Source organism: Mobula hypostoma, chromosome 10, assembly GCF_963921235.1.
Source record: "Mobula hypostoma chromosome 10, sMobHyp1.1, whole genome shotgun sequence".
Lineage (NCBI taxonomy): Eukaryota > Metazoa > Chordata > Chondrichthyes > Myliobatiformes > Myliobatidae > Mobula > Mobula hypostoma.
The window spans coordinates 134,949,240-134,974,359 of NC_086106.1; the positions used below are offsets into that span (position 1 = coordinate 134,949,240).

General features: G+C 44.3%; 1 protein-coding gene across 3 annotated transcripts in view; it reads right to left on the minus strand.

Annotated features, from left to right (window-relative positions):
- Positions 1-25,120, minus strand: part of ints6l (integrator complex subunit 6 like) — a 222,322-nt gene that overhangs the window by 13,239 nt on the left and 183,963 nt on the right. For all 3 annotated transcript variants that reach the window (XM_063061194.1, XM_063061196.1, XM_063061193.1), the window contains one exon: positions 24,254-24,347. In XM_063061194.1, coding sequence (XP_062917264.1) covers positions 24,254-24,347 — 94 coding nt within the window. The remainder of the gene's footprint in view (positions 1-24,253; positions 24,348-25,120) is intronic.

The window sequence follows — 25,120 nt, forward strand, 5'->3', positions numbered from 1 at the left end:
ATATCAATGATCTGGATGATAACGTGGTAAATTGGAACAGCAAGTTTGTTGATGATACAAAGATTGGAGGTGTAGTAGACAGTGAGGAAGGTTTTCAGAGCCTGCAGAGGGACTTGGACCAGCTGGAAAAATGGGCTGAAAAATGGGCTGAAAAATGGCAGATGGAGTTTAATACTGACAAGTGTGAGGTATTGCAAGTTGGAAGGACAAACCAATGTAGAACATACAGGGTTAATGGTAAGGCACTGAGGAGTGCAGTGGAACAGAGGGATCTGGGAATACAGATACAAAATTCCCTAAAAGTGTCGTCACAGGTAGATAGGGTCGTAAAGAGAGCTTTTGGTACATTGGCCTTTATTAATCGAAGTATTGAGTATAAGAGTTGAAATGTTATGATGAGGTTGTATAAGGCATTGGTGAGGCCGAATCTGGAGTATTGTGTTCAGTTTTGGTCACCAAATTACAGGAAGGATATAAATAAGGTTGAAAGAGTGCAGAGAAGGTTTACAAGGATGTCGCCGGGACTTGAGAAACTCAGTTACAGAGAAAGGTTGAATAGGTTAGGACTTTATACCCTGGAGCGTAGAAGAATGAGGGGAGATTTGATAGAGGTATATAAAATTATGATAGGTATAGATAGAGTGAATGCAAGCAGGCTTTTTCCACTGAGGCAAGGGGAGAAAAAAAACCAGAGGATATGGGTTAAGGGTGAGGGGGAAAAGTTTAAAGGGAACATTAGGGGGGGCTTCTTCACACAGAGAGTGGTGGGAGTATGGAATGAGCTGCCAGACGAGGTGGTAAATGCAGGTTCGTTTGTAACATTTAAGAATAAATCGGACAGATACATGGATGGGAGGTGTATGGAGGGATATGGTCCATGTGCAGGTCAATGGGACTAGGCAGAAAATGGTTCGGCACAGCCAAGGAGGGCCAAAAGGCCTGTTTCTGTGCTGTAGTTTCTATGGTTTCTATATTTGTGTGGAGTTCTGCATAGGTACATTCCAATGAGACAGGGAAGTTATGGTAGGGTACAGGAACCATGCTGTACCAAGGCTGTAATAAATCTAGTTAAAAAGAAAAGAAAAGCTTACAAAAGGTTCAAAGAGCTAGGTAATGTTAGAGATCTAGAAGATTATAAGGCTAACAGGAAGAAGCTTAAGAAGGAAACTAGGAGAGCCAGAAGGGGCCATGAGAAGGCCTTGGCAAGCAGGATTAAGGAAAACCCCAAGGCATTCGACAAGCATGTGAAGAGCAACAAGATAAGACGTGAAAGAATAGGACCAATCAAGTGTGACAGTGGGAACAACAGGAATTCTGCAGATGCTGGAAATTCAAGCAACACACATAAAAGTTGCTGGTGAACGCAGCAGGCCAGGCAGCATCTCTAGGAAGAGGTGCAGTCGACGTTTCAGGCCGAGACCCTTCGAAGTTAGTCCTGACGAAGGGTCTCAGCCTGAAACGTCAACTGCACCTCTTCCTGGAGATGCTGCCTGGCCTGCTGCGTTCACCAGCAACTTTTATGTGTGTGACAGTGGGAAAGTGTGTATGGAACCGGAGGAAATAGCAGAGGTACTTAACTAATACTTTACTTCAGTATTCACTATGGAAAAGGATCTTGGTGATTGTAGTGATGACTTGCAGCAGGCTGAAAAGTTTGAGCATGTAGATATTAAGGAAGAGGATTTGCTGGAGCTTTTGGAAAGCATCAAGTTGGATAAGTCGCCGGGACCGGATGAGAGGTACCCCAGGCTACTGTGAAGGACAAGGGAGGAGATTGCTATGCCTCTGGCAATGATCTTTGCATCATCAATAGGGACAGGGGAGGTTCCAGAGGATTGGAGGGTTGCAGATGATGTTCCCTCATTCAAGAAAGGGAGTAGAGATAGCCCAGGAAATTATAGACCAGTGAGTCTTACTTCAGTGGTTGGTAATTTGATGGAGAAGATCTGAAAGGCAGGATTTATGAACATATGGAGAGGCATAATATGATTTGGAATAGTCAGCATAGCTTTGTCAAGGACAGATCATACCTTATGAGCCCGACTGAATTTTTTGAGGATGTGACTTAACACATTGATGAAGGAAGAGCAGTAGCTGTAGTGTATATGGATTTTAGCAAGGCATTTGATAAGGTACCCCATGCAAGGCTTATTGAGAAAGTAAGGAGTCATGGGATCCAAGGGGACATTGTTTTGTGGATCCAGAACTGGCTTGCCCACAGAAGGCAAAGAGTGGTTGTAGACGGGTCATATTCTGCATGGAGGTTGGTCACCAGTGGTGTGCCTCAGGGATCTGTTCTGGGACCCTACTCTTCGTGATTTTTATAAATGACTTGGATGAGGAAGTGGAGGGATGGGTTAGTAAGTTTGCTGATGACACGAAGGTTGGGGATCTTGTGGATAGTGTGGAGTGCTGTCAGAGGTTACAGCGGGACATTGATAGGATGCAAAACTGGGTTCAGAAGTGGCAGATGGAGGTCAACCCAGTTAAGTGTGATGTGGTTCATTTTGGTAGCTCAAATATGATGGCAGAATGTATTATTAATGGTAAGACTCTTGGCAGTCTGGAGGATCAGAGCGATAGAAACATAGAAAATAGGTGCAGGAGTAGGCCATTCGGCCCTTCAAGCCTGTACCACCATTCCATATGATCATGGCTGATCATCCAACTCAGAACCCTATACCAGCCTTCCCTCCATACCCCCGATCCCTTTAGCCACAAGGGACATATCTAACTCCCTCTTAAATATAGCCAATGAACTGGCCTCAACTGTTTCCTGTGGCAGAGAATTCCACAGATTCACCACTCTCTGTGTGAAGAAGTTTTTCCTCATCTCGGTCCTAAAAGGCTTCCCCTTTATCCTTAAACTGTGACCCATCGTTCTGGACTTCCCCAACATCGGGAACAATCTTCCTACATCTAGCCTGTCCAATCCCTTTAGGATTTTATACGTTTCAATCAGATCCCCCCTCAATCTTCTAAATTCCAGAGAGTATAAGCCTAGTCGATCCAGTCTTTCACCATATGAAAGTCCTGCCATCCCAGGAATCAATCTGGTGAACCTTCTTTGTACTCCCTCTATGGCAAGAATGTCTTTCCCCAGATTAGGGGACCAAAACTGCACACAATACTCCAGGTGTGGTCTCACCAAGGCCTTGTACAACTGCAGTAGTACCTCCCTGCTCCTGTACTCGAATCCTCTTGCTATAAGTGCCAGCGTACCATTCGCCTTTTTCACCGCCTGCTGTACCTGCATGCCCACTTTCAATGACTGGTGTATATTGACACCCAGGTCTAGTTGCACCTCCCCTTTTCCTAATCGGCCACAATTCAGATAATAATCTGTTTTCCTGTTTTTGCCACCAAAGTGGATAACCTCACATTTATCCACATTAAACTGCATCTGCCATGAATTTGCCCACTCACCTAACCTATCCTCTTAGCATCCTTCTCACAGCTAACACTGCCGCCCAGCTTCGTGTCATCCGCAAACTTGGAGATGCTGCATTTAATTCCCTCATCTAAGTCATTAATATATAATGTAAACAACTGGGGTCCCAGCACTGAGCCTTGCGGTACCCTACTAGTCACTGCCTGCCATTCTGAAAAGGTCCCGTTTATTCCCACTCTTTGCTTCCTGTCTGCCAACCAATTATCTATCCACATCAATACCTTACCCCCAATACCATGTGCTTTAAGGTTGCATGCTAATCTCCTGTGTGGGACCTTGTCAAAAACCTTTTGAAAATCCAAATATACCACAAACACTGGTTCTCCCCTATCCACTCTCCTACTTACATTCTCAAAAAATTCTATGAGATTCGTCAGACATGACTTTCCCTTCACAAATCCATGCTGACTTTGTCCGATGATTTCACCGCTTTCCAAATGTGCTGTTATCACATCTTTGATAACTGACTCTTGCATTTTCCACACCACCGATGTTAGGCTAGCCAGTCTATAATTCCCCAGTTTCTCTCTCCCTCCTTTTTTAAAAAGTGGGGTTACATTAGCCACCCTCCAATCCTCAGGAACTAGTCCAGAATCTAAAGAGCTTTGAAAAATTATCACTAATGCATCCACTATTTCTTGGGCTACTTCCTTAAGCACTCTGGAATGCAGACCATCTGACCCTGGGGATTTATCTGCCTTTAATCCCTTCAATTTACCTAACACCACTTCCCTACTAACATGTATTTCCCTCAGTTCCTCCATCTCACTAGACCTTCTGTCCCCTACTATTTCCTGAAGATTAATTATGTCCTTCTTAGTGAAGACAGAACCAAAGTAGTTATTCAATTGGTCTGCCATGTCCTTGTTCCTCATAACCAATTCACCTGTTTCTGTCTGTAGGGGACCTACATTTGTCTTAACCAATCTTTTTCTTTTCACGTATCTATAAAAGCTTTTACAGTCAGTTTTTATGTTCCCTGCCAGTTTTCTCTCATAATCTTTTTTCCCTTTCCTCATATACCGTCTAGGTAGTCTCCAGCCTCTTGGTATGAACATAGAATTCTCCAACTTGCGGTAATTCCCTCCACCTATCCCTATGTCACTCTGTCCCCTCCCCCAGCTGCCTACCACCTCCCTCTTGGTTCCACCTCCTACTACCCATTGTGTTTTCCCCTCTTCTTTCTTCACCTTTCTTGCCTATCACCTCCCTGCTTCCCTTCCCCCACCCCTTTATCTTCCCTCTTACTGGTTTTTCACCTGGAACCTACCAGCCTTCTCCTTGCCACCGGCCCCCCACCTTCTTTATAGGGCCTCTGCCCCTTCCCCCTTCAGTCCTGATGAAGGGTTCCGGCCCGAAACGTCGACCGATCTTTTCCACGGATGCCGCCCGACCTGCTGAGTTCCTCCAGTGTGCATTGAGTGTTGCTTTTGCTGACCCGCCATTGATTGAGGAAGAGACTTAACCATATAACAATTACAGCATGGAAACAGGCCATCCCAGCCCTTCTGGTCCATGCCGAACTCTTACTCTCACCTAGTCCCACCGATCTGCACTCAGCCCATAACCCTCCATTCCTTTCCTGTCCAGATAGTTATCCATTTTAACTTTAAATGACAACATCGAACCCGCCTCAACCACTTCTGCTGGAAGCTCGTTCCACACAGCTACCACTCTCTAAGTAAAGAAGTTCCCCCTCATGTTACCCCTAAACTTTTGCCCTTTATCTCTCAACTCATGTCCTCTTATTTGAATCTCCCCAACTCTCAATGGAAAAAGCCTATCCACGACAACTCTATCTATCCCCCTCATAATTTTAAATACCTCTATCAGGTCCCCCCTCAACCTTCTACACTCCAAAGAATAAAGACCCAACTTGTTCAACCTTCCTCTGTAACTTAGGAGATGAAACCCAGGTAACATTCTCGTAAATCTTCTCGGCACTCTCTCAATTTTGTTGACATCTTTACTATGATTCAGTGACCAGAACTGTACACAATACGCCAAATTTGGCCTCACCAATGCCTTGTACAATTTCAACATTACATCCCAACTCCTATACTCAATGCTCTGAATTATAAAGGCCAGCATACCAAAAGCTTTCTTCACCACCCTATCCACATGAGATTCCACCTTTAGGGAACTATGCACCCTTATTCCTAGATCCCTCTGTTCTACTGCATTCTTCAATGCCCTACCATTTACCATGTATGTCCTATTTTGATTAGTCCTACCAAAGTGTAGCACCTCACATTTATCAGCATTAAACTCCATCTGCCATCTTTCAGCCCACTCTTCTAACTGGCCTAAATATCTTTGCAAGCTTTGAAAATCTACTTCATTATCCACAATGCCACCTATCTTAGTATCATAGAACCATAGAAAACATAGAAAATAGGTGCAGGAGTAGGCCATTTGGCCCTTCGAGCCTGCACCGCCATTCAGTATGATCATGGCTGATCATCCAACTCAGAACCCTGCACCAGCCTTCCCTCCATACCCCCTGATCCCTTTAGCCACAAGGGCCATATCTAACTCCCTCTTAAATAAAGCCAATGAACGGGCCTCAACTTGTTTTCTGTGGCAGAGAATTCCACAGATTCACCACTCTCTGTGTGAAGAAGTTTTTCCTAATCTCGGTCCTAAAAGGATTCCCCCTTATCCTCAAACTGTGACCCCTCGTTCTGGACTTCCCCAACATCGGGAACAATCTTCCTACATCTAGCCTGTCCAATCCCTTTAGGATTTTATACGTTTCAATCAGATCCCCCCTCAATCTTCTAAATTCCAACGAGTATAAGCCTAGTCGATCCAGTCTTTCATCATATGAAAGTCCTACCATCCCAGGAATCAATCTGGTGAACCTTCTTTGTACTCCCTCTAGGCCAAGGATGTCTTTCCTCAGATTAGGGGACCAAAACTGCACACAATACTCCAGGTGTGGTCTCACCAAGGCCTTGTACAACTGCAGTAGAACCTCCCTGCTCCTGTACTCGAATCCTCTTGCTATAAATGCCAGCATACCATTCGCCTTTTTCACCGCCTGCTGTACCTGCATGCCCACTTTCAATGACTGGTGTATAATGACACCCAGGTCTCGTTGCACCTCCCCTTTTCCTAATCGGCCACCATTCAGATAATAATCTGTTTTCCTGGTTTTGCCACCAAAGTGGATAACTTCACATTTATCCACATTAAATTGCATCTGCCATGAATTTGCCCACTCACCTAACCTATCCAAGTCACCCTGCATCCTCCTCACAGCTAACACTGCCGCCCAACTTCGTGTCATCCGCAAACTTGGAGATGCTGCATTTAATTCCCTCATCCAAGTCATTAATATATATTGTAAACAACTGGGGTCCCAGCACTGAGCCTTGCGGTACCCCACTAGTCACCGCCTGCCATTCTGAAAAGGTCCCATTTATTCCCACTCTTTGCTTCCTGTCTGCCAACCAATTCTCGATCCACATCAATACCTTACCCCCAATACCGTGTGCTTTAAGTTTGCACACTAAGCTCCTGTGTGGGACCTTGTCAAAAGCCTTTTGAAAATCCAAATATACCACATCCACTGGTTCTCCCCAATCCACTCTACTAGTTACATCCTCAAAAAATTCTATGAGATTCGTCAGACATGATTTTCCTTTCATAAATCCATGCTGACTTGGTCCGATGATTTCACCGCTTTCCAAATGTGCTGTTATCACATCTTTGATAACTGACTCTAGCAGTTTCGCCACCATCGATGTTAGGCTAACCGGTCTATAATTCCCTGGTTTCTTTCTCCCTCCTTTTTTAAAAAGTGGGTTTACATTAGCCACCCTCCAATCCTCAGGAACTAGTGCAGAATCTAAAGAGTTTTGAAAAATTATCACTAATGCATCCACTATTTCTTGGGCTACTTCCTTAAGCACTCTGGGATGCAGACCATCTGGCCCTGGGGTTTTATCTGCCTTTAATCCCTTCAATTTACCGAACACCACTTCCCTACTAACATGTATTTCCCTCAGTTCCTTAATCTCACTGGACCCTCTGTCCCCTACTATTTCCGGAAGATTATTTATGTCCTCCTTAGTGAAGACAGAACCAAAGTAATTATTCAATTGGTCTGCCATGTCCTTGCTCCTCATAATCAATTCACCTGTTTCTGTCTGTAGGGGACCTACATTTGTCTTCACCAATCATCTGCATACTTACTAAACCAATTTACCACCCCATCATCCAGATCATTACTATACATGACAAACAACACCGGACCCAGTACAGATCCCTGAGGCACACCACTAGTCACCGGACTCCAATCTGACAAACAGTTATTCACCACTACTCTCTGGCGTCTCCCATCCAGCCACTGCTGAATCCATTTTACTACTTCAATATTAATACCTAACGATTGAACCTTCCTAACTAACCTTCCGTGTGGAACCTTGTCAAAGGCCTTACTGAAGTCCATATAGACAACATCCACCACTTTACCCTCATCAACTTTCCTAGTAACCTCTTCAAAAAATTCAATAAGATTTGTCAAACATGACCTCTCACGCACAAATCCATGTTGACTGTTCCTAATCAGACCCTGTCGATCCAGGTAATTATATATACCATCTCTAAGAATATTTTCCATCAATTTACCCACCACTGACATCAAACTCACAGGCTGATAATTGCTAGGTTACTCTTAGAACCCTTTTTAAACAATGGAACAACATGAGCAATATGCCAATCCTCCGGCACCATCCCCATTTCTAAAGACATTTGAAATATTTCTGTCAGAGCCCCTGCTATTTCCACACTAACTTCCCTCAAGATCCTAGGGAATATCCTGTCAGGACCCAGAGACTTATCCACTTTTATATTACTTAAAAGCGCCAGTACTTCCTCTTCTTTAATCGTAATACTTTCCATAACTACCCGACTTGTTTCCCTTACCTTACACAATTCAATATCCTTCTCCTTAGTGAATACCGAAGAAAAGAAATTGTCAAAATCTCCCCCATCTCTTTTGGCTCTGCACATAGCCGTCCACTCTGATTCTCTAAGGGACCAATTTTATCCCTCACTATCCTTTTGCTATTAATATAACTGTAGAAACCCTTTGGATTTATTTTCACCTTACTTACCAAAGAAACCTCATATCTTCTTTTAGTTTTTCTAATTTCTTTAAGATTCTTTTCATATTCTTTATATTCCTCGAGCACCTCATTTACTTCAAGCTGCCTATAATTATTGTAGATCTCTCTCTTTTTCCAAACCAAGTTTCCAATATCCCTTGAAAACCATGGCTCTCTCAAACTTTTAACCTTTCCTTTCATCCTAACAGGAACATAAAGATTCTGTACCCTCAAAATTTCACCTTTAAATGACCTCCATTTCTCTATTATATCCTTCTCATAAAACAAATTGCCCCAATCCACTCCTTCTAAATCCTTTTGCATCTCCTCAAAGTTAGCCTTTCTCCAATCAAAAATCCCAACCCTGGGTCCAGACCTATCGTTCTCCATAATTATATTGAAACTAATGGCGTTGTGATCATTGGACCCGAAGTGCTCCCCAACACAAACTCAAAATAATCTTCAGTCCTGACGAAGGGTTCTGGCCCGAAACATTGACTGACCTTTTCCACGGATGCTGCCCGACCTGCTGAGTTCCTCCAGCCTGTTGTGAGTGACCCCAACACAAACCTCTGTCACCCGACATATCTCATTCCCTAACAGGAGATCCAACACTGCCCGTTCTCTAGTCGGTACCTCTATGTATTGCGGCAAAAAACCATCTTGCACACATTTTACAAACTCCAAACCATCCAGCCCTTTTACAGAATGGGTTTCCCAGTTTATGTGTGGAAAATTAAAATCTCCCACAATCACAGCCTTGTGCTATCTGCTATCTCCTTATAAATTTGCTCCTCCAATTTTCTCTCCCCATTAGGTGGTCTATAATACACCCCTATGAACGTTATTACACCTTTCCCATTCCTCAATTCCACCCAAATAGCCTCCCTAGACGAGTCCTCTAATCTATCCTGCCAAAGCACCGCTGTAATATTTTCTCTGACAAGCAATGCAACACCTCCCCCTCTTGCCCCTTCAATTCAATCGCACCCGAAGCAATGAAATCCAGGAATACTTAGTTGCCAATCACACCACTCCTGCAACCATGTTTCACTAATCGCTACAACATCATACTTCCAGGTATCAATCCATGCTCTAAGCTCATCCACCTTTCTTAGAATGCTCCTAGCATTAAAATAGATGGATTTAAGAAGCTCTCCACCTCTTACTCTCCATTTATCCTTAATGGTGCAAACAACTGTGTTATCTTTTTCTTTCTTCTCCCCTACATCTTCGGTCTGAGTGCTCCCGTTCTCTGTCCCCTGCCCATCCTCCCTCACACACTGTCTACTAGCTTTCTCTATTTGTGAACTAACCTCCTCTCTCCTAGTCCCTTCAATTTGATTCCCACCCCCCAACCATTCTAGTTTAAAGTCCCCCCAGTAGCCTTCTACTAGGGAGACTTCTACCCTTTCTCCCACTGAGTCAAGTGTAGTGGGGGGAGTGCTATCTGTGGACAGCCTGGGTTGCAGCAGGACCCTGCAAGGGATGAAGTGGGGCTTGGCCACGGGACTGAGGGGTCCGAGTTGCAGGTGGGTGCGAGTGATAGGCCAGGGAAGGCCTTGCCAGGCGGACCCAAAGTATCTCCAGTAGTGTCTGAACCTGAAGAGTTAGGTGGGGGGGGGGGGAATGAATGGAGGTCTCACAGAATTAGGAGACCACCAGATAGGCTGGCCTACATAGCACTAGGAGAACAGAGTGTGACCCCTACCGTTTTGGGGAACTATGTCACTGCCTTTTACAGCTGGGTTTTACACTTTGTGCTTTGCAGGAAGGGTTGGCGAATTATCTCAATGCCATGAGGACATAAATAAATTTGGTGGGGGGAGAGTGTAATGCGCTGTAATGTTACACTGCTAAGGTAATGGTTTCCCTGTAGCAGCAATGTTTGGGTTATGAATAGAGATAATGGGGGTTTTGGAGTGTACGCCATCCAATGAGAGGCATGTTGTTCTTTCTTCTGGGTCTGAGAGAAGGGATTTTGTGTCTTTTGTTGGCAAGAGATTAAGACAGAAGACGCGAGTGGAGAAAGTTGGTAGACCGCCGGACGGAGTGAACCAAGGGTCAGCGACACTCAGAGGAAGTCGATGGGGAAGAAATGGACGGAACCGTGAGGTCCAACGTTCACATTAGACTGTTTCATTAAAACGGGCCCTTGTTCTTTTTATTTTCTTTACTAACCCTATAGTCAGATTAAGATTTATAAAGTTCAATTGTTTAATTGCATATGGTGTACTGCCTGACATTTTGCGGTACGGACTTGTAACCGGGCAACACATCACGCAACATCCACCCAAACGAGATTTCTCAGTTTGGCTGGGCCAGAGGCTGTCTTCCCCCAGACACAAGCATGCTGGTCGAACCTGAGAGTTACATAAAGAAAGCACGGCAGCACCTCTACTTTCTTTGAAGTTTGTGAAGATTCAGCATATCATCTAAAACTTCTGACAGACTTCTTTACATTTGTAGTGTAGAGTATAGTGACTGGTTGCATCACAGCCTGATATGGAAACACCAATGCCCTTGAACAGAAAAGCCTACAAAAATTAACGGATACAGCCCAGTCCATCATGGGGTAAAGCCCTCCCCTCTACTGAGCACAAGGTGCATACATCAAGGAAGCTCTTTTTGATTACAGCTCAGCATTTAACACCATCATCCCCTCAAAACTAATCAGTAAATTCCAAGACCTGGGCCTCAAAACTCCCATGTTCAATTGGATCCTGGATTTCCTCACTTTTAGACCCCAGTCAGTTTGGATTGGCAAAAATATCTCCTCCACAATCTCCATTAGCACAGGAGCATCACAGGGATGCTCTACTTGGTTTTTGCCTATAACTGTGACAGCTCCAACATGATAGAATATAGATATTGCAACAGCTTCAGCCTGATAAAGCATCTGGCCCTGACCAGATTCCAACTAGGGTCTTAAAGGAATGTAGTGCAGAACTTGCAAGTCCTCTGTACTGCCTCTTCCAGCTATGCTTCTCGAGTGGTGTATTCCCAGAACAATGGAAAATAGCATCAGTAACACCAGTACACAAGCGGGATTCCAGAGCTGATCCTACAAATTACCACCCCATATCCTTACTCAGTGTCATCAGCAAGGCAATGGAAGCAGCAGTCCACAAACAAGTTCAGAACTACCTGCTCCGTAACAACTTAATTTCAAGTAGGCAGTATGGATTTAGACCTGATCACAGTACAGCCGATCTCCTTACCACCTTATCTCAAACGTGGAACACCTCCTTAGACAAAGGTGGAGAAGTGCGTGTCATAGCCCTGGATATCAAAGGAGCATCTGACAAGGTCTGGCATAATGGACTCTGTGTTAAGCTGAGATCCAAGGAATATCTGGAAAGCTGCTTAGATGGCTGCAGAGCTACCTTCATGGACGGACCATCAAAGTTGTTATCTCTGGTCAGGCTTCTGATTCTTCAACCATCAACGCATCTGTACCACAGGGTTCAATACTTGGGCCACTTCTGTTTTCCATCTTTATTGACGACTTGACTGATGCATGCAGTAACGAGCTATACCTGTACGCTGACAACTCCACACTATTTGCACCAATTAGAGCAGGAGAGAGTAATACAGTGGCAGCAGGCCTGAATAGGGATCTTGACAGGATGAAAGCCTGGGCAGACGACTGGAATGTCACCTTTGAGCCTACTAAGTGCAAGGCGATGGTGATGTCTAGGAAGAGGAATCCATCTAACCCCGATCTGTATTTTGGGAACTGCAAGCTGGATTTAAAGAAGGAGCTAGTAATCCTTGGTGTTAATATTGACAGCAAGTTGGTGTGGGATAAACACCTTTCCACTATTTCAAACAAGGCTGGACAAAGGCTTGGAGCCCTGCAGAAAGTGGCATCCAAGCTAGACAAAGAGGACAGAGCAACTGTTTACAAAACCCAGGTACAAAGTATCATGGAGTATGCCTGCTTATCATGGATGAATGCCTCACAGAGTGTCCTCAGCCAGCTTAATTCAATTCAAAGAAAGGCTCTCAGGATTATAGGTGTAGATGAAGCCACAGCTCGTGAGAAGCTAGCCATCAGTAGCTTACACCACAGACGACAGGTTGCTGCAGCTACTGTGCTGTACAAAATGCATACCAGCCACAGCCCTGCAGACCTTCACACCATGCTGCCTTCATCTTATGAGAGATGGCGCACCACACGATCAAGTTTATCTGTGCCTGCTCATGCTGTTTCTATGCCTGATGCGAGAACCTACACACTGGATAGAAGCTTCCTTCACTGTGCTATCAGAATTTGGAACAGCTTTCCAGATGCTGTGGTTGGAAACATCTGCGACAATAGGGTCTATCGATGGCCTTCAAGAGTCAAGTGCACAAACACCTATCATCTCTGGGAGGGAAGTCACATGCTTCTTCATAAGCTATCATGAAGGGGTAAGGATGGCAATGCTTGGTCGTTGGTTGACTTTCAAGAGCACTTGTGAGTTATGTTCCGGCTGGACTTAGTCCTTAAACAGCTGGAGAACAGTGCGGAAAGAACAGGTGCTGTTTTCACCCGGTAGGGATTAGTTTTTAGTTCCAAGTGCTCCTGCCACGTTTTGTCATCCTGCAACCTTATCCCTCAATCTCTTTAAATTATGGAGGACAGCATGTGTATAAATGTCTCTCTCCAGCAGACTTCATCATGATCATCATGACTCCAGTATTTCTACTATTTTTTACTGTTTCTTAATTGTATATATGATTTTTTTGTGTTCTATCGCTGAGCAGCAGTGAACCATCTGATCGGCGTATCAGAGTTCTCTTTGGGAACTAGTTGACTTGATCAGCATTTCTGATCTGGCTATTGTTCACGATTGCACTTAATAAAAAAAAGTAGGAGGGAACCACAACTGAAAGTAGAGAGAGGTTAAAGAATGTTTACAAATACCCCCACTGGTTGATCTGCACAGGATCTAACATGGGCAGGGACACCATCTGGGCCAGATGCCTTCTAAGGGGTTCACCCTCCAAATGACTGATCTTACATCCAAAGTGGTGACTGTAGATTCTGTCAGGGTGGGTGGTGACATATCGATTCCTTTCTGTCCAAAATGTATACAGAATATGTTCAGCTTATTGGGAAAGGATGGTGCTGTTATTGGCAATAATTCCCAACTTCATTTTGTAGCCCGTTAGAGCATGCAAGCCCTATCACAACTAACAGCTGGTCTGAGACTCTATTTTGGACTGGTGCTGTCTCTTTGCTTTACGAAGCCGTATCTCGATTTCTTGTAAAGATCAGGTCCTCTGATTTGAATGTTGCAGACCTAGACTTCAGAGACAGTGATCTCCCAGTTCATCCATAGTACCGGCTTGGAAATACTCTTGCTGATAAAAGTTGTCATGGTGGTGAAATACTCGTCTAGGCTGGCTGCTGAGTCTTCGAATACAACTCTAAAGACAAACATCATAAGACCACAATAGATAGGAGCAGAATTAGGCCATTCAGCCCAGAGTCTGCTCTGCCATTCCATCATGGCCAATCTGGATCCAACTCAACCCAGTACACCTGCCTTCTCGCCATATCCTTGAATGCCCTGACTAATCAGGAAGCTATCAAATTCCACTTTAAATATACCAAGGGACTTGGCCTCCACCGTAATCTGTGGCAGAGCATTTCACAGATTCACCACCCTCTGGCTAAAAAACTTCCTCCTTGCCTCTGTTCTAAAAGGTTGCCCTGCTAATTCTGGATACTTTCACCATAGGAAACATCTTCTCCATATCCACCTTATCTAGTCCTTTCAACAATGGTACGCTTCAATGAAATCCGTCTGCATTCTTCTAAATTCCAGTGAGTACAGGCCCAAAGCTGCCAAACACTCCTCATATGTTAACACCTTCATTCCCAGAATCATCCTTGTGAACCTCCTCTGGACTCGTCAATCACAACAAATCCTCTCTGAGATAAGGGGCCCAAAACTGTTGGCAATACTCCAAATGCAGCCTGCCCTGTGTCTTATAAAGCCTCAGAATTACTCCGTGCTTCTATATTCTATTCCCCTTTAAATAAATACCAACACTACATTTGCTTTCTTTACCACAGACACAACCTGTAAATTAAGTATAGTGTAGAGGATTGTCAAAGATTGCAGAGAGACATTGATAGGACGCAGAAGTGGGCTGAGAAGTGGCAGATGGAGTTCAACCTGGAGAAGTGTGAGGTGGTACACTTTGGAAGGACAAACTCCAAGGCAGAGTACAAAGTAAATGGCAGGATACTTGGTAGTGTGGAGGAGCAGAGGGATCTTGGGGTACATGTCCACAGATCCCTGAAAGTTGCCTCACAGGTGGATAGGGTAGTTAAGAGAGCTTATGGGGTGTTAGCTTTCATAAGTTGAGGGATAGAGTTTAAGAGTCGCGAGGTAATGATGCAGCTCTATAAAACTCTGGTTAGGCCACATTTGGAGTACTGTGTCCAGTTCTGGTCGCCTCACTATAGAAAGGCTGTGGAAGCATTGGAAAGGGTACAGAGATTTACCAGGATGCTGCCTGGTTTAGAGAGTATGCATTATGATCAGAGATTAAGGGAGCTAGGGCATTACTCTCTGGAGAGAAGTCATAGTCATAGTCATACTTTACTAATCCCGGGAGAAATTGGCTTTCGTTACTGTTGCTCCATAAATAATAAATAGTAATAGAACCATAAATAGTTAAATAGTAATATGTAAATTATGCCAGTAAATTATGAAATAAGTCCAGGACCAGCCTATTGGCTCAGGATGTCTGACCCTCCAAGGGAGGAGTTGTAAAGTTTGATGGCCACAGGCAGGAATGACTTCCTATGACGCTCAGTACTGCATCTCGGTGGAATGAGTCTCTGGCTGAATGTACCCCTGTGCCCAACCAGTACATTATGTAGTGGATGGGAGACATTGACCAAGATGGCATGCAACTTAGACAGCATCCTCTTTTCAGACACCACCGTGAGAGGGTCCAGTTCCATCCCCACAACATCACTGGCCTTACGAATGAGTTTGTTGATTCTGTTGGTGTCTGCCACCCTCGGCCTGCTGCCCCAGCACACAACAGCAAACATGATAGCACTGGTCACCACAAGGAGGATGAAAGGAGACATGATAGAGATATACAAGATATTAAAAGGAATAGATAGAATGGACAGCCAGCGCCTCTTCCCCAGGGCACCACTGCTCAGTACAAGAGGACATGACTTTAAAGTAAGGGGTGGGAAGTTCAAGGGGGATATTCGAGGAAGGTTTTTTTACTCAGAGAGTGGTTGGTGCGTGGAATGCACCACCTGAGTCAGTGGTGGAGGCAGATACACTAGTGAAATTTAAGAGACCACTAAATAAAATATGGAGGAATTTGAGGTGGGGGGGTTATCTGGGAGGCAGGGTTTAAGGGTCGCCACAACATTGTGGGCCAAAGGGCCTGTACGGTGCTGTACTGTTCTATTAACCTTCTGTGAGCCTTACACAAGGACTTCCAAGTCCTTCTACACCTCTGATGTTTGAATTTTCTCCTCATTGGATAATAGTCTGCATTATTATTAGATAATACTCTGTGGAATGATAGAGCGGAGGAAGGGGAAAACTGAAATAAATCTAAGATAGTGAGCAGTAAAGATGTCAGGAAAGACAGGCAGGTGATGGGGCAAATTTGTAGCCATTGGGATGAGTTGCAGTGCAATAAAGTTGCAGTGAAATCAAAGCGTAAAGTACCAAATACTGGTCTTAAGGTGTTATACTTAAATGCATGCAGCATAAGCAATAAAGTAGATGACCTTGTCGTACATCTACAGATTGGCAGGTATGATATTGTGGCCATCACTGAGACATGGCTGAAGGATGCACATCTCTGGGAGCTGAACATCCAAGGACACACTGTGTATCAGAAGGATACGAAGGTAGGCAGAGGGGGAGGCGTGGTTTTATTGGTAAGACATGATATTAAATCATTAGAAAGAGGCGATATAGGATCGGAAGACGCAGAATCTTTATGGGTTGAGCTAAGAAATCGCAGGGGTAAAAGGACCCTGATGGCAGTTATTTATAGGCCTCCAAACAGCTGCAGTGATGTGGACTACAATTTACAACAGGAAATAGAAAAAGTTTGTCAGAAGGACAGTGTTATGATAATTGTGGGGGATTTTAATATGCGAGTGGATTGGGAAAACCAGGTCGGCACTGGATCTTAAGAGAGAGAATTTGTAGAATGTCTGCGAGATGGCTTTTTAGAACAGCTTGTTGTTGAGCCCACTAGGGGATCGGCTGTACTGGATTGGGTATTGTGTAATGAACCAGAGGTGATTAGAGAGATTGAGGTGAAGGAACCCTTAGGGGACAGTGATCATAACATGATTGAGTTAACTGCGAAATTTGAAGAAGAGAAGCTGAAATCTGATGTGTCGGTATTTCAGTGGAGTAAAGGAAATTACAGTGGCATGAGAGAGGAACTGGCCAAAGTTGACTGGAAAGGGACACTGGTGGGAAGGACGGCAGAGCAGCAGTGGCTGGAATTTATGAGAGAAGTGAGGAAGGTGCAAGACAGGTATATTCCAAAAAAGAAGAAATTTTCAAATGGAAAAAGGATGCAACCATGGCTGACAAGAGAAGTCAAAGCCAAAGTTAAAGCAAGGGAAGAGGGCATACAAAGAAGCAAAAATTAGTGGGAAGACAGAGGATTGGGAAGTTTTTAAAAGCTTACAAAAGGAAACTAAGAAGGTCATTAAGAGGGAAAAGATTAACTATGAAAGGAAGCTAGCAAATAATATCAAAGAGGATACTAAAAGCTTTTTCAAGTATATAAAGAGTAAAAGACAGGTGAGAGTAGATATAGGACCGATAGAAAATGATGCTGGAAAAATTGTAATGGGAGATTAGATGGCGGAGGCACTGAACGAGTATTTTGCATCAGTCTTCACTGAGGAAGACAGCAGTATACCGGACACTCAAGGGTGGCAGGGAAGAGAAGTGTGCGCAGTCACAATTACGACAGAGAAAGTACTCAGGAAGCTGAATAGGCTAAAGGTAGATAAATCTCCTGGACCAGATGGAATGCACCCTCGTGTTCTGAAGGAAGTAGCTAGGGAGATTGCGGAGGCATTAGCAATGATCTTTCAAAAGTCGATAGATTCTGGCATGGTTCCGGAGGACTGTAAGTTTGCAAATGTCACTCTGCAATTTAAGAAGGGGGCAAGGAAGCAAAAAGGAAATTATAGACCTGTTAGCTTGACACTGGTGGTTGGGAAGTTGTTGGAGTCAATTGTCAAGGATGAGGTTACAGAGTACCTGGAGGCATATGACAAGATAGGCAGAACTCAGCATGGATTCCTTAAAGGAAAATCCTGCCTGACAAACCTATTACAATTTTTTGAGGAAATTACAAGTAGGCTAGACAAGGGAGATGCAGTGGATGTTGTATATTTGGAATTTCAGAAGGCCTTTGACAAGGTGCCACACATGAGGCTACTTAATAAGATAAGAGTCCATGGAATTACGGGAAAGTTACATACGTGGATAGAGCGTTGGCAGATTGGCAAGAAACAGAGAGTGGGAATAAAGGGATCCTATTCTGGCTGGCTGCCGGTTAACAGTGGTGTTCCACAGGGGTCCGTATTGGGGCTGCTTCTTTTTACCTTGTACATCAACAATTTGGATTATGGAATACATGGCTTTGTGGCTAAGTTTGCTGATGATATGAAGATAGGTGGAGGGGCCAGTAGTGCTGAGGAAACAGAGAGTCTGCAGACAGACTTGGATAGATTGAAAGCGTGGGCAAAGAAGTGGCAAATGAAATACAATGTTGGAAAGTGTATGGTTACGCACTTTGGCAGAAGAAATAAACAGGCAGACTATTATTTAAATGGGGAGAGAATTCAAAGTTCTGAGATGTAACAGGACTTGGGAGTCCTCGTGCAGGATACCCTTAAGGTTAACCTCCAGGTTGAGTCGGTGGTGAAGGCGGCGAATGCAATGTTGGCATTCATTTCTAGAGGAATAGAGTATAGCAGCAGGGATGTGATGTTGACCCTCTATAAGGTGCTGGTGAGACCTCACTTGGAGTACTGTGGGCAGTTGGTTCCTTATTTAAGAAAGGATGTGCTGACGTTGGAGAGGGTACAGAGAAGATTCGCTAGAATGATTCCGGGAATGAGAGGGTTAACATATGAGGAACGTTTGTCCGCTCTTGGACTGTATTCCTTGGAGTTTAGAAGAATGAGGGGGGACCTCATAGAAACATTTTGAATGTTGAAAGGCATGGACAGAGTGGATGTGGCAAAGTTGTTTCCCGTGATGGGGGAGTCTAGTACGAGAGGGCATGACTTGAGGATTGAAGGGCATCCATTCAGAACAGAAATGCGAAGAAATTTTTTTAGCCAGAGGGTGGTGAATCTATGGAATTTGTTGCCATGGGCGGCAGTGGAAACCAAGTCATTGGGTGTATTTAAGGCAGATATTGATAGGTATCTGAGTACCAGGGCATTAAATGTTATTGGTGAGAAGGTGGGGGAGTGGGACTAAATGGGAGAATGGATCAGCCCATGATAAAATGGTGGAGCAGACTCAATGGGCCGAATGGCCGACCTCTGCTCCTTTGTCTTATGGTCTTATTATTGTTCCTTTTACCAAAATGCATTTCCCAACACTGTGATCCATCTGCCACTTTTTTGCCAATTCTTCCAATCTGTCTAAATCCTGTTGCAATTACATTGCTTCCTCAGCACAACCCACCACTCCACCTATCTTTGTATCATCCGCAAACTTTGTCACAAAACCATCAATTCCATTATCCAAGTCATTGACAAACAATGTGAAAAGTAGCAATCCCAATACTGACCCCTGATGAACAGCACTAGTCACTGATAGCCAACCATAGAAACCCACTTTATTCCCACTCACTGCCTCCTGCCTGTCAGCCATTCCTCCATCCATTCCTGTTTAACTCCATAGAACTTTATATCTTGTTAAGCAGTCTTATGTGTGGCACTTTATCAAATGCCTTCTGAAAATCCAGGTAAATGATATCTACTGCCTCTCCTTTGTTCACCCTGCTTGTTACTTCCTCGAAGAACTCTGACAGATTTGTCGGGCAAGATTTCCCCTTTACAGAAACCATGCTGACTTTGACTTATTTTATCATTAGTCTGCAAGCACCCCAAAACTTCATCCTTAATAATAGACTGCAACACTTTCCCAACCACTGAGATTAGGCTAACTGGCCTACAGTTTCCTTTCATTTGCCTACCTGCCTCAGTGAAGAGACATTTGCAATCTTCCAGTCCTCTGCGACCATGCCAAAATCAAAAGATTCTTGAAAGTTCATGACCAATGCATCCATTCTCTCTTTAGCAACCTCTCTCAGGGCTCTGGGATGAAGTCCATCTGGCCCAGGTGACTTATCCATCTTAAGAACTGCCAGTTAGCCTAGCATTTTTTCCTTTGTAATAGCAATTGCATTCACTCCCACTCCTTGGCACTCACGAGCCTCTGGGACACTGCTGCTGTCTTCCACAGTGGAAACTGATGCAAAGTACTCATTAGGTTCATCAGCCATTTCTTTCTCCCCCATTACTACCTCACCAGCAGCATTTTCCAGTGGTCCAATATCAACTCTTGCATCCCTTTTACTCTTTATAAAACTGAAAAAACTTTTGGTATCCTGCTTTATACTATTGGTTAGTTTGCCCTCAATTTCATCTTTTCCCTTCTTATAGCTTTTTAATTGCCTTTTGTTGGATTTTAAAAGCTTCCCAATCATCCAACATCCCACTCACTTTTGCTACCTTATATGCCCTTTCCTTGGCTTTTATGCAGTCTTTAACTTCCCTTGTCAGCCACGGATGCCTTCCCCTGCCATTTGAGAACAACTTCTTCTCTGGGATATATCTATGCTGCACCTTGTGAACTATTCCCAAAAACTTCAGCCATCTCTGCTCTGCCATCATCCCCGCCTGTATCCTCCAATCCATCCGGGCAAGCTCCTCTCTCATGCCTCTGTAATTCCCTTTATTCCATTGCGATACTGATACACGTGACTTATGCTTCTCCCTCTCAAACTGCAGATTGAATTCAATCATATTATGATCACTGCCTTCCCAGGGTTCCTTTACGTTAAGGTCCCCAATGAGATCTGGGTTGTTACACAACACCCAATCTAAGATAGCCCTCCCAGAGTAGGCTCAAGCACAAGCACAAGCTGTTCTAAAAAGCCATCTCACAGGCATTCAACAATTTCCTCCCTTGCAATCAAAAACCAACCCGATTTTCCCAATCTTCTTGCATATTGAAGTCCCCATTATAATCGTGATATTACCCTTATTACATGCTTTTTCCAGATCTCTTTGCAATCTCAACCCCACAACTTGGATGCTATTTGATTTGTATTGTACATGATACCTTGACAATAAAATGAACCTTGAACTTTGAACACAGACCTCTCTACTGACTCATCTATTACCTCAGATCGGTACCGTATGACTTTCTGTATTGGATCCTCCTGTCTTATCATCTGTTTGATGGCAGGGAGAAGCAACACAGTCTGGTGGTCTGATTTACCAAGAGTGGAAGGGGGTGGGGGGGTTAGCTCAGTAGACGACTTTGATGGTTGTATAGCAATGGAATATAATGTCGGAAAGTGTATGGTCTTGCACTTTCCAGCAACACACACAAAATGTTGGTGGAACGCAGCAGGACAGGCAGCATCTATAGAAAGAAGTACAGTCGACGTTTCAGGCAGAGACTCTTTGTCAGGACTTTCTCGTGTTTGGTCATGCACTTTGATAGGAGAAATAAAAGGGTAGACTATTTTCTAAATGGAGAGAAAATTTAAAGATCTGAAGCACAAAGGGACTTGCAAGTCCTATAGCAGGATTCCCTAAAAATTAATTTTCAGCGTGATTCTGTGGTGAGGAAGGCAAGTACAATGTTAACATTCATTTCAAGAGGTCTAGAAGATAAAAGCAAGAATGTAATGTTCAGGCTTTATTAAGCAATGGTGAGGCCTCACTTGAGCAGCTTAGGGCCTCGATAGAGTGGATGTGGAGAGGATGTTTCCTGTAGTGGGAGAGTGTCGTACCAGAGGACACAGCCTCAGAATACAGGGACGTCCTTTCAGAACAGTGATGAGGAGGAATTTCTTTTGCCAGAGATTACTGAATCTGTGGAAGTTTGTTGCCACAGGCAGCTGTGGAATCCAAGTCTTTACGTATATTTAAAGCAGAAGTTGATAGATATGTAGCCCTCTGGTCAGCCTCAGGCTCGCTCAGCTGGCTTTCGTCTGGGGGAGCAGCCTTCGGCCCCGCCAAACTGGGTAATCAAGTTTGTGTGGATGCTGTGTGATGTACCCCACCCCGCCAAATAACAGACAATACATCATATGCGAGTAAATGATTACAATTTATAGATCTTGCTGGAACTATGTAATTAATAGAGATAAAATATAAAAGGAAAGTAAAAGGCGCCAAACTTATCAACGTTCAACCACTTCATGCACAACAGTTGGAGCTCAAGTAACGGAGCCTTCTTTCCACCATTCGATCCCCTCCGACTCCCTCGACCCACTGCCTGGGACCAGTCATGGTGGTCGACCAGACGCTCCACACGAGTCTGTCTTCGTCTCCTCTCCTAAGACCCTGGGCCTCGGAGTCCCACTCGGGATCCGTCCCGTCAGCCAGCTTACAGCATCACATCCACTGTCTCTGTCCCCATCGCACCTTCTCCCCCAAAGCCTGCGCAACACAATCGCTTACAGACACACAAGAAAGAATAACATCTATCCCAATTGGTTTGTTCCCTCTCTTATCAATAATATAACAAGGAGAGGGAGAGGGAGAGGGAGAGGGAGAGGGAGAGGGAGAGGGAGAGGGAGAGGGAGAGGGAGAGGGAGAGGGAGAGGGAGAGGGAGAGGGAGAGGGAGAGGGAGAGGGAGAGGGAGAGGGAGAGGGAGAGGGAGAGGGAGAGGGAGGGGGAGAGGGAGAGGGAGAGGGAGGGGAGGGGGAGAGGGAGAGGGAGAGGGAGAGGGAGAGGGAGAGGGAGAGGGAGAGAGGGAGAGAGAGAGAGGGGGAGAGAGAGAGAGAGAACTTCTTACATCACAGTTATTTCAGAAAAGCCATTTTAATTATAACATAACAAAGAAGCCATTTTCATTAGCCTACGCAGTAACATAAAAGAAGGAACCCCTTACAGATACTTGACTGGTTAGGGCATGAAGAAATTTGGGGAGAAGACATGAGATTGGGGCTGAGAGGAAAAATGGATTAGCCGTGATTAAACGGCGGAGAAGGCCCGACGGCCCGAATGCTCTAATTAGGCTCCTATATCTTATGGTGTAGGGTGTTTAAGCCCCCGATGGGATATTTCCAACTGCTGACAGCCTCTCTCACCATCCACATCTCTACCATTTGTGTCTTCCATAAACTTGTTTATCATTCTACATACAGTACATATTTATTGAAAATCATTTTTATGTATCATGAACAGAGGTCCCATCACTGATTCTTGTAGAACCTCCTGGTCACAGACCTCCTGCCAGAATAACACTCCTCCACCAATACCCACTGTTTTCTAATGGCTAAGCTAATTTTGATTCCAATCTACCAAGGCCTCAAGGAACCCACACACCTTAATCTTCTGGATAAGCCTATACTGAGGGATCTTGTCAAAACGTTACTAACATCGAGCACCTCCGCTCCGTCCACAACAGACAGGATCTCCCGGTAGCCACCCACTTCAGCTCTGCTTCCCACTCCCATTCAGATATGTCCATACATGGCCTCCTCTACTGCCATGATGAGGCTAAACTCAGGTTGGAGGAGCAACACCTCATATATTGTCTAGGTAGTCTCCAGTCCATTGGTATGAACATAGAATTCTCCAACTTCCGGTAATTCCCACCCCCTCCCTTCCTCTATCCCTATGTCACTCTGCCCCCTCCCCCAGCTGCCTATCACCTCCCTCATGGTTCCGCCTCCTCCTACTACCCATTGTGTTTTCCCCTATTCTTTCTTCACCTTTCCTGCCTATCACCTCCCTGCTTCTTCTCCCCCACCCCTTTGTCTTTCCCCTTACTGGTTTTTCACCTGAAACCTACCAGCCTTCTCCTTCCCACCCTCCCCCACCTTCTTTATAGAGCCTCTGCCCCTTCCCTCTTCAGTCCTGATGAAGGGTTCCGGCCCGAAACATTGACTGATCGTTTCCACGGATGCTGCCCAACCTGCTGAGTTCCTCCAGCATGTTGTGGGTGTTGCTTTGACCCCAGCATCTGCAGAGTATTTTGTGTTTACTAACATCCACTCCCTTCCCTCAACGATTATCTTCGTCTCCTCCTTAACAAACTCAATCATGTTTGTATGACAGAAACTGGCCTGCACATAGACATGCTGACTATTCCTAATAAATATTTGCTTTTCCAAAAGTAGGCAGATCCTGCCCCTTCTTCAATAATTTTTCTGTTGCAAATCTCAACTGGGATAACTTGCACTTCATAAACAAAGGAAAAACACTTGTTATTCTCTAGTCATCTGGGATCTTGCCTGTGGGTAACAATGATCTGCCCCAGCAATCTCCTCTCTTGCGTCTCTCAATAACCTGGAACAGATCTCATCACCCTGAGACTCAATTTTGATGCTCTTCAAGAAACCAAATCTCTCTTTTTTTCGGGGAGCTAGAGATTTAAATTAGTGATGGTTTGATTACAAACATACCTGGCAGCTTCTTTGATGGTATTCTGAATAAAATTCCTATGAATCTCTGAAGGACCTTGGATGTGCTCCAATAATCTGAAGAGTCTGTCATAATCTGAAATTAAAGATCAATCAATGAATCTGCAAAATGGAGGAAAGATTCCAAACCATTAAGGTAGATTAAGTGGCCACTGTAAATCATTCCAATGAATCAAAAAGGAGTTGATGAGACACAATAAATTACAGATCTAGAGGGAAATAAAGAGAAGGGGAAAGGAACTGATCAGACTGCTGTTGGAAGCCAACATGAATTTAGACTTCCTCCTGTCACAGCATGGAAAAGCATTTTCTGCAAAAAAAATGTGTTGCATTTTATTAAACTGCAGTTTAGTTTTAAAAGTTTTCAATTATGAAGCAACAAGACCATAAGATATAGGAGCAGAATCAGGCCATTTGGCCCATCCTGTCTGCTCTGCCATTTCATCATGAATGATCCAATTTTCCTCTCAGCCCCAATCTCCTGCCTTGTTCGCGTATCCCTTCATCCCCTGACCAGTCAAGAATCTATCAACCTCTGCCTCAATTATACATAAAGACTTGGCCTCCACAGCTGCCTGTGACAAAGAATTCCACAGATTCACCACTCTTGGGCTAAAGAAATTTTTCTCATCTACATTCTAAATGGACACCCCCTCTATTCTGAGGCCCTGTCCTCTGGTCTTAGACTCAACCACAATAGGAAACATCCTCTCCACATCCACTCCATCAAGGCCTTCCACCATTTGAAGGGTTTCAATGAAGTCACCCTTCCTTCTTCTGAATTGTACTGAATAGAGGCCCAGAGCCAACAAACGTTCTTCATTTATCAAGCCCTTAAATCCTGGAGTC